The 14,785-nt window shown below is 45.9% G+C and overlaps 1 protein-coding gene across 1 annotated transcript in view; it reads left to right on the plus strand.

Annotated features, from left to right (window-relative positions):
- Ncf2 (neutrophil cytosolic factor 2) overlaps nt 1-14,785 on the plus strand; it is a 30,948-nt gene that overhangs the window by 9,413 nt on the left and 6,750 nt on the right. The window contains exons 4-13 of the mRNA XM_003474918.5: nt 2,070-2,204; nt 3,143-3,250; nt 4,358-4,417; nt 5,889-5,932; nt 8,061-8,202; nt 8,421-8,489; nt 9,486-9,561; nt 13,087-13,112; nt 13,493-13,644; nt 13,772-13,883. Coding sequence (XP_003474966.1) covers nt 2,070-2,204; nt 3,143-3,250; nt 4,358-4,417; nt 5,889-5,932; nt 8,061-8,202; nt 8,421-8,489; nt 9,486-9,561; nt 13,087-13,112; nt 13,493-13,644; nt 13,772-13,883 — 924 coding nt within the window. The remainder of the gene's footprint in view (nt 1-2,069; nt 2,205-3,142; nt 3,251-4,357; nt 4,418-5,888; nt 5,933-8,060; nt 8,203-8,420; nt 8,490-9,485; nt 9,562-13,086; nt 13,113-13,492; nt 13,645-13,771; nt 13,884-14,785) is intronic.

Genomic DNA, 14,785 nt, shown 5'->3' on the forward strand with positions numbered 1-14,785 from the left:
TTGTTCCTCTCTTCTCACCATGGTGTGATCATGGTCTCTCAGAAGACACACCTCTTGTTGAGGAGTCTCAAATTTTCTCTAGTTACCAAGTCATAAAATCTTGTTGTGGGAAAAACTCTCATGAGAAGGTGACTGAGCACCAAATAGGAAGTCTGGAACCACCTTGAGTTCTTGCACACACACGGCTGAGATAGGCAGCCAAACATGTACAGCTGCTTCTCTGCTTGTGACTACAGGTTGCCTTGATAAACCCATATTGAACTTAAAATATCCTAAATTAGGCAGGGCGTGGAGACACATGCCTGTAACCCCAGAACTCAGGAGGATCACTCCAAGTTCAAGGCCAGCCTGGGCTACATATCGAGTTTAAGATCAGCCCGAAATACATAATGAGACCCTGCCTCAAAAAAACAAGAACAAACTGGGTGGGGTGGTACATTCCTATGATCCCAGGACTTCAGAAGCTGAGGCAAGTTCGAGACCAGCTGGACTACAAAGTGAGCTTTAGGCCAGCCTGAATTGCATAGCGAGACCCTGTCTCAAAAGGACAAAAAACTAAATAAATCCTAAATTGAAAATATATTTAATGCATCTGACTGACCCTCACCGCTAGCAACACAGTATGGCTATGGATCGCTGGTTGTCTGTCCTCGCTCAATTTGATGGCTTTGCCCACATTGCAAGAGAACATCATGGTGCAAACTGCTAACCTGGAAAAAGATCAAAACTAAAAAACTGAAGTACTGTTTTTGCAGCATTGTAGAGTCAAAACATTCTAAATAGAGTTGTATATTGTGGCATATGCCTGTAATTCCAGTTATTTGGGAGACTGACTGCTAGTTTGAGACGAACTTTGGGCAGCTTAGTGAAACTCAAAGTAAGAAAATGCAAAAGACTAGAGATATAGCTTAGTGGTAGAGTGTGTTCACAGCATACATGAGGCCTTGGGTTCAATTCTCGCTCCCCAGCCAATATCAAGCCATCATAAGCCATCAGGACACAGCAGGCATCAGTTCAGGGATGCTGAAAATGGGCCTCGAGGGGAGTGTAGGTCGTCACTTCTGGGCTTGGGCTTGGTCCTCACCACCTAGCCCTGGCCATTAACTCCATGGAAACACAAACTCTGTCACCCACCCATGTTTGGCAAGTTAGTATCTCCTGGCAGGAGGCCTCAGCTCTTTGCACATGAACTCCTCACTAGGGCCACCTGAGTCTTGGCACTTCGGCAATGCCGCCAGCTTCCCACAGAGTAGAAAACCAAGAGAAAGTACGATAGTGCCTAGTCTCAAAAGCCATGCCCCTTCATCTGTGTAATATCCTTATCTTCCTCCTTTATTTTAGTGAAATAAGTTTTTAAAAATCTTGCTAACACAGCTAAAAGATTATTTGATTCGTGTGTAAGGTGTGAAGCATGATAATAAACACTCATGATTCTACATGCAGTTAAAGATCTGCAAAATTATGAAGATCACTGAATTTGCCATTCCCTCCTTCCCCAGGCAAAGTGCTTCATGAAATCCATGCTTAGTCTGTGTCCAGCTTCATTGAATTTTGTCCTTGGATTTTCTCACACACTTTGCTATGTTACAGTCTGCTTAACTCATGTGGCTCAAGCCAGGTTCTTGGGTGCTACCCAGCAATGTATCTGGAACGCTCTTCCACCCTGCAGCTTTCCAAAGGTTTAGCCCAACTTCCGTGGCAGGGGCTGCACTGGGAGTGCACATACCTAAATCTGTTCTCGATTCTGCCTCTTCAAGGGGACTTGTACAAGTCATTCTTCTCCATTCTAAACCAACACAGCAGTTTTTGTTCCCTTCTGACCTACTAGGTTGTTGGAAAAGCACACATGATGTTGAATTTATACCTTCTATGGTACTTTCTTAACACCATGATTCGCTTGACCTAACTCAACAGCAAGACTGATCATCTGGCATTTAACATAGTCCCAGGAGAGCTGGGGAAGGCAAAGATGTTACCAGGCCGCGTTCCCTACGTGTACCTGTAAAGCTTTCGCTGGTACTTAGATTTGGAGTAGCCTCGAATGTTAGCTGTGGCCTCTGCCTTCGCAGGTGTTGTATAACATCGCTTTCATGTACGCCAAGAAGGAGGAATGGAAAAAGGCTGAAGAACAGTTAGCTTTGGCGACAAGCATGAAGTCCGAGCCCAGGCATTCCAAGATTGATAAGGCCATGGAAAGCGTGTGGGTGAGTGTGGGTGGCGAGAGGGCTTCCGTGGTTCTTACTGGTTTTAGAGGACACTACAGACGGGGGCTTTTCCTTTCCAAGAGTCCTGGGAAGCACTGCTTTCACTTGTGCTGAGGAGCCAAGCCCGAAAGCCCATAGACCTCTTGTCCTAGGGCACCGTGGAAGCCTGGCATGTGTGGAGCAGGATCTTAGGTGGTGAGCAGTGCTGTGCAGCCCCCAAACACTGTGGGGGCAGAGGCTGTGTTTGTTCATCTCTGAGTCCCAGAGCCTGGCACAGTGCCAGGCACATAATAGCTCTCAGCAGCAATGCACTGATTATATGGATAAATGGTGAGAATTATTGAGGATTTGAGTGCACTGGGGAAAGAAACTAATTTTAAGCAAGATTTTTAAAGCACCAAGGAGGAGAGGGTCAAGTCGATCTCTATATGGCTTTCCATATCAGCAATGCCAGTCCCAGCACAGCACTGTCATGGCTCTGTCTTGGGTCCCGGGCACCCTAAGGGACACTACACAGACAGAGAGAGGGGCATTGTCTTCTAGGAAAGGAGCACTGGGAAAATAACACTGGCAGATGTCCATGGGCCCTGTAACATAAGGTGAAACCAACTGTTCTGTTCCCACCTTACAATTGAGAATAATAAGAAGACCAGACCTTACCAATTTGGACAAGTGCTTTTGTGAGATCATTTTAATGGATTTTACAGCGTTTGACGAGGGGAGCTGCACAAGTATTATCACCCCTGTTTTCAAATTAGGAAATATAATCATGAGCAGCATAAAGACATCTGGGTAGCTGCATATTTGGAGGTGCTGATGCAGCACTAACCATACCCCATGGTGTTTGCGTGATGGTGAAATCAGGAGACGACACCGTTCTCAGAGCGAGCTGCTAGTGTGAAGCGGCATGGGACTGTGTGTTGTTTTCTGTGTTCCAGAAACAGAAGCTGTATGAGCCGGTGGTAATCCCTGTGGGGAGGCTCTTTCGACCAAACGAGAGACAAGTGGCCCAGCTGGCCAAGAAAGACTACCTAGGCAAGGCCACGGTAGGTGGGGGTGCTCGGGCACCCTGGAGGCTCCTCTGCCCAGGCTGTGTGGGACCAGGAGGTAGCTGTCTTCCGCATGGCTCTGTCCCCTCTGTCCCCATGATCACAAGAGGCTGATTTACAGGGACAAAGTCTGGCTAAAGGACAGGCAAATGCTGCTTTCTTCTCCCTGCTGGCCTGAGGTTAGTTACTCTCAGGATGCTGAGGCAAGACAAGGAGAAGGCTCAGTAATGAAGAGAGAACAGGTTAGGGGAGAGGACCCTCCAGGCATGCCCTGGGCCCTGGGCTCCCGGTCATTCACTTCTCTCGGCTGTGAGGACTGCGTACTCCTGCCACAGCCGTGAGACTAGACTCCTCTGTAGCCTGGACTCCTTGTGAATCCAGGTCTTAAATGCTTTGCGACAGGGTCTCTGAAGTGAGTCAGCGGTTCTACTCCAAAACTACGTTTGACTTTGACACATGTCGAGGACTAAAGACGTCCACAAATCCATCAGTGGATAAACAAATAAAAAAAACTGTGGTATATCCATACAATGGAGAATTAGCCAAAAAAGGGAATGAAGCACTGATACATGTGGCAACAAAGACAAACCCCGAAAACTTGATACTGTGTGTAAGAAGCCAGACACAAAAGGCCACATGTTGCATAATTCCTTTTGTTATATATTTGAACAGGTAAATCCAGAGATAGAAAGCAACCTGGTGGTTTCCAGGCTTTGGGGAAAGAGGACTGTGGATTAACTGCTTAATGGTACACCATTTTCTTTTGGGGTGATGAAAAATGTTTTGAAACTAGATAGAGGTGGTGGCAGCACAGCATTGTGGGTGTACTAACTTGTTCACTTAAAATGGCTAATTTGATGTTACACGAATGCTAATTTGACAAATGCATTTCATTTTAAAGAGAAAGAGTAAACTGGGTTATTGGAGGTGAGGCGAAAACTGGTTTCTTTGGTTCTGAAACCTCTAGCATAGAATATGAGTAATCTAACCCTTAGCCACCTCTGCTTCGGGTACAAGTGCACATGGATCTGCCATGTGATAAAGGAGGAAATCTTAGGATGGGAAACAGGCTGCAGACCTCACGCCCCGCCGTTCTCACTGCAGGTTGTGGCATCTGTGGTGGATCAAGACAGCTTCTCCGGGTTCGCCCCTCTACAGCCGCAGGTGAGCGATCCTGCCCTGCTGCCTGGACCTAGTCTCCAGACATGTCGGGAAAACAGCCCTGCAGAGAGCTGTGCTGAGCTGCACTCTCCCAAGGGCTCCTCGCAGCCACTCTGTGCCGGTGAGGGAACTGCCTGTTCGGGGCCAGTCAGGGTTCCAGCCATGACAGTTGGTCTCACATCCTCTTCTCCCCTCTAAATTCTAATAGATCCATTGTCTTGTGAAGCCTTGATCATTCCCGCAGAACACTGAAATGCAAGATACAGAAACACCCACTCGCCAGTACTGAGGACTGAACTGGGGATGGGTGGGGCTCTGCACCAAGCTACATACACATCCAGCCCCACCTCCCCACTTCTGAGACAGTGTGTTATAGGTCACTAAGTTGAGCAGGCTGGACTAAAATTTGTGATCCTCCTTTCTCAACCTCCCAGAGTGCTGAATTATAGCCATGTGCCACCAACGCTAGCTTGTGAAAGGCTTTTTAACAAGGCTGGGCCCTGAGGATTCAGGCTCTCCTGGCTCCATTCATTTGCCTCTGTGTAGGGATTTTCTAGACAACACTAGCAGGCTTCCAGAGGGGCTCATTTTTCAGACCTAACTGGGCTTGGAGAGATGGTTTCAGACGAGCAGAATGGCAGTGAATCTAGAAACAAAGTAAGAGCTTCCTCGTGCCTAAAGGAGGGTAATACATGAGCCCTAGAGCAATGGAGCCATGACGGGCAAGAGCACTGGCCAACACAGCAGAGGGAGGAATCCCGAGCATGGACACCTACTGGGAAGTCTGCACAGTACTGCCCACAGTACCCCTTGAGTACTGCCCAGGTCAGCACGATCCCCGCTGAACCACAGCGGGACTATCTGGGCAGCGGATAAGCAAAGAAGGCTAATGGAGGGCCAGCATCCAGACTCGTTCAGCTGTTTCTTCACAATAAAGCTGAAGAAAGCCCACGTGCCATGAGTTTCAGTTCAGCCAAAGCCCCATAAGCAGGGAAAGCAGCCCCGGTAACTGGACTCTGAGATAGTCAGTATAGAAACAGGGACTATACATTGGAAGAACATTGTTGTCTGGCCAGTGGATCCTGAGCTGATTTTAAATATCTAGAATTGTCACATGATACAGCAGACATTAATTATAGAACAGAGCTTTTGGAAACTGTCCTGGGAAAGGGCCAGAGCTCAAGGTCAAAGCGTTCCCTGACACCACATTGCTCTGTGACAGCTAACCTTCTCCAGAAGCCAGCTCTGGCTAAGTGGAAGTGCTGTGCTGGTTGAAATCACTGCCTGAGGAGCCGGTGGGAGGCGTTGTTTTCCAGGTTTATCAGGATACACGGTGCCTTCTCCCTAGGCAGTGTTCCCATCAGCCAGAAATGCTGCCTTTGATTGTCTGGACTGGAAGAATGCTCACATTACCATTAACAGTCTGCTCTCTCTCCTCTCCCTGCCTCCCCCATTTCTCCTGAATGTTCCATAGGCAGCTGAGCCTCCGCCCAGACCCAAAACCCCAGAGAGTTTCAGGTAAGTTAGATTCAGGTCCACATGCAGAGTGTCCAACTGCAAGCTGGAGTGGAGGGCAAGAAGAGGGTGAAGAAAACGAGGCTGGATCAAGTCTAAATGTGTGGACTTTTCTAGAATGTGAGATCTCTTCTGTTTGCAAGGTTACAACAGAATGATACAGAGGGATGGGAGTTGGGCCCTCGTGGAGCTGACCACCAGGGCTCCTGCAGCTATATCGTGTCCCCATGTCCCCACCTAAATGTGCATAGTAACTCCTGTGGTGAGGGCTTGTTGAAGTACAGCAGTTCGCGAGGGACAAAGTCCGAGGTCACAGGTTAGCTTTGTGCTAGCATCAGGGCCCCTCAGGAGATGGGGGGCCTGGAGCTCTCTGGACAGGAAGCCACAGTGGTGTCCCCTTTCCTGTGTGGGTGTTCCCACTCTATTGGCACATGCTATCTGAAGCAGTAAGAGGAAGGACTCAAGAAAAGGAAGTCATTCTTCTTTGAGATGAAAAGCAAAATGCCACAAACTACAGTTTCCTTAAGTATTCCCTCCAAGCAACAAAAAAAGCCTGCTTAGCTCTTTAGCAATCAAACAGGTTAGAAACGGTGAAAAGTAACTACACAAACGAGTTCTTTGGAGCAGGAATCTGTATTCCTCACATAGACAGGGTGTTCAGAGACAAAGGAAGGGCAGAGTGTAGTGCGACAGAAAGAGCCTGGACAGCACACGGGGCAGCCTGGAAGCCTGCCTCACTGGCACACCCCGCTGTGGCAGCAGGGCATGAAGAGCAGCCCGAGTGTGAGGAGCCAGGCGGGTCCTGAGGAGGCAGCAGGGAAGCGCCACGCCACTGGGAGCCCGCGAGCGCAACCTTCATGCTGCTCTTCGTCCTCTTCCCTTACCTGGCCCGAGACTTCTCCTGCCTCCCCCATTCATCTTTGGTTTTGTTTTGTTTTGTTTTTTGTCTTTTTCCTTTTTTTATCGGTACTGGGAATCCAACTCACGACTGCCTGCTTCCAAGGCAGGCACTTATGCCGCTGAGCTAAATCCCCAGCCACCCCCCCATTCACCTTTGTCACCCAGCTGCCAGCTGTGCTATCCCTCTCTCTGTTCTCCTCCGACCCGCCCAGCCCACGCGCGGGATCTGGCTGATTTTACCCAGGTAGGAACTTCCACCGCAGCAAGGACAGCAGGGAGGGACTGTATACTTCACTGTCATGTGTTGGTTTGGTGTCGTTCATTTTTGTTTTTGTTTTTTGAATCCTTGTCCCACAGCATTTCAATTGTCTCCCTTTATCTAGTCTTATTTGCTGGGGTTTCAGTTCCCTGTAGTCTACAACAGTCAAAAAATATGAAATGGTAAATTTCCAAAATAAAACCTAAATTGTAAATTGCGCCATTTGAAAGCTCACACTTCCTGCTCCCTCCCAAGGAACATGAATCATTCATTTGTCCAGCATTCTAGCTATGTGTTACCTGTCCATCGGGCACTTAGTGACCATCTGTCTATGCGGTCAAAATGGTCTGTTGTGCTATCACAGTGTTTCTGTTCAAGTAATCCTTATTTAATTTAAAGTCTCCAAAGTGTAAAAGTTTTGCTAAAGAGGAGCTGTAAAGAGCTTCTTTTAAGTGAAAAGGCAAAAGTTCTCAACTTAGAAAGGGAGAAAAACAAATCACACACCAAAGTTGCCAAGATCTAGAGTAAGAAAGGATTTTCTACTTGTGAAATTTTGAAGACAAAAGAAATGCATACTGGTTTGCTGTCGCACTTAAAGCTGTAAGAGTTATAGCCATAGTGTGTGGTAGTGTGTAGTTCTGATGATGTGTACGTAAGCACAGCGAAAACAGTATTGAGGGTTCAGTCCTGTGTGTGGCTTCAGGCATCCCGTGGGGGTCCTGGATCCTAACCCTGTGGAAAATGGTGGGGCAGGGCTGGTAGCAGCAGCTTCCGTGTTTATGCAGCATTCTATTCTCGCATGCAGTTTCTTGCCAACCTCCTTTAGGAGGCCGGGCAGGTCACATGGGCAGGTAGATACGGCGCTGGATGGCTCTGGAGCCAATTCCATTTCATTATGCTGGTCCCACAGCACCGAGAGAGGATGTGGTCCAAGCTAAACAGTGGGTTGGATCTTCTATCTCCTCCCTGCAGGGCTCTGGAAGGGGAGGCTCATCGGGTACTGTTTGGGTTTGTTCCCGAGACACCAGAGGAGCTCCAGGTCATGCCAGGAAACATCGTCTTTGTCTTGAAGAAGGGCAGTGATAACTGGGCCACAGTCATGTTTAACGGGCAGGTATTCAGAGGTTTGGGGGAGGTCCTAACACTATGGGACTTGGCAGGAAATGGCAGCACTTTCACTGAAGTAGTGTCTGCTACCTTATTTGCAGATCTACCAGGTTCTTTGATGTCATTATATCCCCTGCCCCTACTAGCTCTGGGCCGTTACGTGGTAGGAGTATGATGATCATGACTTTGTCTTCCCCTTTCTGATTCCATTATATTGCATTGCAGAAGGGGCTTGTTCCCTGCAACTACCTTGAACCAGTTGAGCTACGGATTCATCCTCAGCAGCAGCCCCAGGTAACAGAATACCTGACCTGTTGCCTCCCACTTTTAGCAGATCTCTCTTTGGAGGGGAGAAAAATAGTGTAGAAGATGTTCTATCACTGTCTCTGAAGAAAGATTTGTTGGTCCTGGGCCAGCTGAGTTGGCACCAGCTGCTGAGCTGAACCTGGTAACAAGGGAGATATGCTGAGTAGAGGGTTCACTGGGCCCGCCCAGCCCTGTGATTCCTCCTGGTCAGCGTGGCTTGGGAATCAAAGCCTACCAGTATTGCGAGTTAGGTCTTCCCACATGTCCTCTTTACTAGGAAGAGAAGCCAATGTGTGCAACGCCATTAAAAACAAATAATCTATCTTAAGAGATCAGGGACTGGGGATTTAGCTCAGAGGCATAAGCGCCTGTCTTTTGCAAGCAGGCAGTCGTGAGTTCGATCCCTGGTACCGATAAAAAGACAAAAGACAAAAAAAAAAAAAAAAGAGTTCTGGATCAGAATGGGCCTTGCTAACCACTTTTGCTGAGGAGGCTGTTACCATCTCCTCCATCCAGCCTCCTCAAAGAGCGTAACCTGTCAGGCCTAGGGTGCTCATCGTTGGATCTGAGCAGCACGGTAAATGATCCAATTGGCAGCAGAGCCTGTCATCCCATGCTGTGGGATCCGCACTTCCTGGTGCCTTGAGGTTTCCAAATGCCATGAAATGAGAAGCAGAATTCCTCAGTGAGACAAGAAAGACAAAGTGTCCTGTGTCTCCGGTGTGTTTCCGAAAGATAAGGTGGCAAGAGCCTAGTTAGGTGATTGTTAAGACCCTTTCTATTGTGACTTTTGTTTGCATCAGGTTAAACTCTCCTCCCCTTTAAATCCATATGTTTTCTTAGCCTTTCTCAAGTGTCATGACCACTCTTTAACTTTTAGAAAGTCATTTGCACTTGGCTCTTTTCTGTGAGGTTCATAGATCCTCTTGGCCCTGCTCTGAGAACTTTGTCTGAAGATTCTGGCTCTCTTCCTGTCACCTCTAGGAGGAAACTTCCCAGGAACCTGACATCCCACCTCCTCCTAGTTCCAATGCCCCAGGGAGACCCCAGCTGTCACCAGGTTAGTGGCCCTGGAATAACATCACAAGCCTGGTTGGGGAGTATTCCGGGCTGGTTTCTGACCGAGAGTGGCTCTCCTAGGCAGTTCTGGCTTCTTCTCTCAGTGTGCCTCTCAATTTATTACCACACAACCCTAAGCCCCTTTCTTACACTACCTCCCATCCTAAACATGAAGTCAGAGTCCTTTCTTCTTGCCTGCTCCAGAACACTCATGGGACATGGTTGAAATGGTTTCTGAGGGACAGTGAGTGTCACCTCTCACCAAAGCCCTCGTGAAGTACTGAAACTATGTTCTTGAAGTTGCAGTAATTGTATGTTTTTACACCAGTGGGGCAGAGAGTAGCCCTTTACAATGTCTACAGAGCTGTATCTGGAAGAGAAAGCACTCTGCAGTCCTGGGAGGGTCTAGGGTGGGACAGAACCAATGGGAGATGTGAAAGGGAGATTTTTCTTCTGGTAAGGATCTTGTCTGATTGCCTTGGGGGGCTTTCCATCACTACTGCAATTCAGGCAATTTGGCTAGAGATGGAACCTCAGCATTGTTTTAGTTTGCATCTCTTGAATGACCCAGTGCTGTTGAACTTTCACTGTTTGCCATTTCTATTTCCTCATCTGAGAAATGTGTATATTCATCTCAGATGCCCATTTTTGGATTGAGCCTTTAAATTATTAAAGGGACTAATCAGTTTCCGAAGCCTCCAATTATAATTGGTATGACTATGAAGAAAAAAATCTGGGGCATCTGAATTTTTTTCAATTCTTTGTATGTTCTAGGTAGTAGTCCTGCTGAGGAACAACTGGCTAAAGTTTTCTTCCCATGCAGTAGGTTGTTTTTTCCACTCTGTTGTTGATTTCTCTAGCTGTGCAAAAGCTTTTTTAAAAAATGAGATCCTGGCTGTTGATTCTTTGTATCAGAATCCATAGTTGATTCGATTTCCCATGCAATTGAGGTTTTAAGTTCATGAAGACTTTGTTTTATGTCAATGTCTTCGAGAGTTCTGTTTTATCTTTCAGCTGATTTAATGTTTAATATTTAGATCTCCAATCCATTTTTAGTTTTATTATTTTTGGAGTACTGAGTATTGAACTCGACCTCACGCCTGCCAGGCAGGTGCTTATGCTTCAGAGCTAAATTCCTGGCCCTTGATTTTTTAGGGCATGGTGACACACATGGGTCTAGTTTTAGTATTTGACATGTGAGAAGCCAGTTTTTCCAGCACTACTTTTTTTTTTTTTTTGTCTTTTTCATTTTTATTGGTACCGGGGATCGAACTCATGACCGCCTGGTTGCAAGGAAGGTGCTCATGCCGCTGAGCTAAATCCCCAGCCCCAGCACTACTTATTAAAGAGGGTACTTTTCTTTCAGGGAAGGTGATTAGCCCCTTTGTCAAAGATAAAGGTGGTGGAGAGGGCTTGGATTTGTTTCTGTATCTTCTAATCTGTTCCATAGAGCCTCAGGTCATTTTTTTTGCCAGTATCATGCTGTTTTTATCACAGCAGCTCCACCGTTTAATTTCAAGTCAGGATTGTGATGACCCCTGCCTTTTCCTTTGTTGCCTGGAATTGTTTTTGCTATTCTAGGCCTCTTCTAAAATTCATTTGGAATGTTTTCTCTAGCTCTGTGGGGTATGCTAATGGTATTCTGATTTGGATTGCATAGACTGGCACAACAACTGTGGAAATCAATGTGGAGATTCCTCAAAAAAGTAAAACTGGAAGTCCCATGTGACCCAACTATTCCCCTTCTTGGTATCTTCCCCCCCAAAATTACAAATATCACACCACAGCAATATATGTGCACCCATGTTTATGGCAGCACAGTTTGTAATAGCTAAACTTTAGAAACAACTCAAATGTTTATTAATTGATGAATGGATAAAAAGATGTGCTTTTTAAAAAAGATGACGGAGTATTACTCAGCCAAAAAAGGATAAATTTGAGACATTTATAGCTAAGTGAGACCTTGAGACCATACATTTAAGTGAAATAAATTGGACAAATGTGTAAATATCACATTGCCTCTCTGGCATGAGAACTGAAAGTGTAAATAAGAACCAAAATGTATAATAGATATTGTGATATAGGAAGACATTATTATTATTTTTTGAGACGGGGTCTCGCTATGCAGTTCAGGCTGGCCTTGAGCTCACTTTGTAGCCCAGGCTGGTCTCAAACTCGCAGCGATCCTCCTGCCTCAGCCTCCTGAGTGCTGGGATTACAGGCATGAGCCACCACGTCCAGCTGGAAGAAATTATTCAAAAGGAAAGGGGAACTATGGAGAAGGAAGGGAAAAAGAAAAAAAAAGTAAGAAGGATAAAATGCAAACAAAGCTTTGTAAATAAGGAAGGGAAGAGGAGCTGAAGGGAGGGGAGGGGATTGGGAAAAAAGGAGGAATCGATATATTATGTATGGGTACAGATTTCCTATGATAAATATGATCATTATGTGTATCTAAATTGTATCAATAAACTTAATAATTTAAAAAACAACAGATCATCCATTAAATAAAAAGAATTTCAAGATAGCTTAAAAAAAAAGTATATACTAAACACCAGAATGTCTTTCACCCAAATTCACCAGTTCTTTACATCTTGCACCACGTACATGTCATGTAATCTTTTTTAACCAAGTCGTTTGAAAGTTAAATTGCAGACACAAGAGACAATCCAACTGGAGTGTGCCTCTCCTAGGAACAGTCTTTTGACTGTTGATAATACAGCTGTCACATTTAGGACACTGAACACTAATACTGTAAAATATATACTCATATCCAAATTGTTTCAATCATCCCCTATGCCATATCCTTGCTTTTTTGTTCTTATTCTTTCTGTCTAAGGAATCATTACAGGTCATATTATTACTCCAGGGAAGATTTTAAGAATACAGATTCCTAGGCTTTTGATTCTGACTTTTTTGGTGCAGGGAGGGAGAGGGTTTAGGAATTTGTACTTTTAGCAAAAAAAAAAAGCCAAGATTATTCTAATAATCAGCAGAGTTTGAGATAAGCAGTTGTTTTTAAAGATCACATACCCCTATAATAAATATATTTATGCTTCTGTCACATAAGTTATACACATACTACTATGTTAATAAGTTATACGCATCAGAAAACATACACAAAAGTGAAAGACAAGGTAAAAGATAAGTGGTTCTAATATTTCTTCCAGTGGCCCGTTGCTCACCTGGCGCTCCCTGCTTTTTTCATTGTTCTGGATTACACAGGTTTAACTGTTGGGGGGGGAGGGGTCCTGACTAACCCTGTGGGTTAGTAAGACGTACTGCTAGATATTCAATAATTACCTACTGGATCCCTACAAGCAGCGGCTGACTTTACTCATGTATTCATGACCTCTATATTTTCCCAGTCAGATGTTTCCTGCAATGTACTAAGGGTAATAATCAGCCCAGAGATTAAAGCCTAAGAACCTTGGTCCCGTGCTCTAGAGGTTCCATTCTGTGCACAAAGGGCTAGTCAAGACTTCATTCACCACCTTCTTTTCTTTTACCCTCTACTTTTCTCATTTAGGTCAAAAACAAAAAGAAGAGCCCAAGGTAAAAATTTCCTTTACTTTTTCAAGTGGGAGAAGGAAGAGTCTGCTGTCAGCCAGGGGCGTTTCTGTCTGGATTAGTGTCCCACTGGAAGGGCGGAATGGTCCCACCTTACACAGGCCGTGGGCTACGGAGCCCCTCACTACTTCCCCCCCTTGCGCATTCCCTGGAGTTGGTCTGTTACATCTCACCCCGTAGAATATTTGTTCCAGTGGGAGTTGGGCTGAGGGTTTCTCAAGGCCTTTCAGGGTAAATGTGAAGCCAGTCACATCTCGGCCTCTTCCCTGCTACATGGGATACTCCTAGGCCAAGACGACAAGCAATGGTCATCGAGATGTTGCTGAAAGCCTCACTCAGGAGTTTCCTTTGTTTCTACCTCTCAGAAAACACAGCCCAGGATTCCAATGCCCAACACACTCAAGGTGCACTACAAGTACACAGTGGTCATGGAGACTCAGCCTGGGCTCCCTTACAGCCAAGTCTGGAACATGGTGTCCAAAAAACTGAAGCTCAAGCCGGAACACACTAAGCTGAGGTGAGCTCCTCACAGGCAGCACCCAGGGGCACAGCTCTGGTTGATCTCATGTTGGCCCAGAGGACAGATGGGATGGTTTCTGTGCATATGGTCTCTGACTCAGTCCCTGTTCATTACTCCCATTCAGTTACCTGCCTCGGGACAGCAATGAGTTGGTGACTCTTTCAGAAGAAAACATGCAGGATGCCTGGAGCCAAGTGAAAAACTTCTGCCTGACTCTTTGGTGTGAGAACACAGTGGTGAGTGCACTGAGCCTAGGGATGATGATGATTCAACATTAACTGAACTCCTCTTGCTGCTGGTGACTATCCTTAGTGTTGGGGATATGGTGTGTAATAAGTTGCAGCTCTGACCTCTTTTTTCTGCATCTCACCTAAGGTGCAGGTGGGAAAGGTTTCCCATGGAGAAAAGTGGGCCCAGCAGACTCGAGAGTCCAGAGGAAACCTCGAGACCCTCCACTGGCTGCTTGGCCTGAATGGGTCAGCATTAGGCCCATCATTGCCAAGCAATGGTTAGGATGAATCACAGCTTGAGGCTGAGCTCACTACCATGCTTCATCTTAAATTTCTACGAAGAATTGTTGCAGGTGAAAAATAGTGAGAATTCCTTTCACAGAAATGATCCAGTAACAGCCTCCTCCTAATAGCAAATGTCTTCTTAGGACTTCCCATGTGCAGTGTGTTGCTTATGACTGTTATAACCCCTACAACTCCATGAGGTTGACACCATTTCATTTGATAATTTACCAGAGGGCAGAGAGGGCAAGCAACTTGACTGAGATGACACAGGCCAATTGACTCCAGGGTCTGCCTGTATTTATTACCATCTTGCTGTACTTTCAAGAAAGGACAATCGGAATCAGGAGCAAAGGGAGATGCTAGCTGGGATAGCTAGCTGTAAGGTGACACTCGAGTTGTCCCTTCCGTTCCACAGATAAAGTTGCCGTATCTTTTTGTTAATTCCCTCCACTAACTTTGGTCCCTAAAAATAAGTATCTGCTTTCTGTCAATGTTCCTTTGCTCTTTATATAACCTTACACAAATGGATTACATTGTATAGTCCTTTGGGTTTCAGGAATACGTTTCTTTTGAATACTAACTAGTCTTCCACTGAATGGATACTGCAATTTATCTATTTACTT

Source organism: Cavia porcellus, unplaced genomic scaffold (assembly GCF_034190915.1).
Source record: "Cavia porcellus strain 051 isolate PalLab524CR breed Dunkin Hartley unplaced genomic scaffold, mCavPor4.1 scaffold_29, whole genome shotgun sequence".
NCBI classification, from domain to species: Eukaryota; Metazoa; Chordata; class Mammalia; order Rodentia; family Caviidae; genus Cavia; species Cavia porcellus.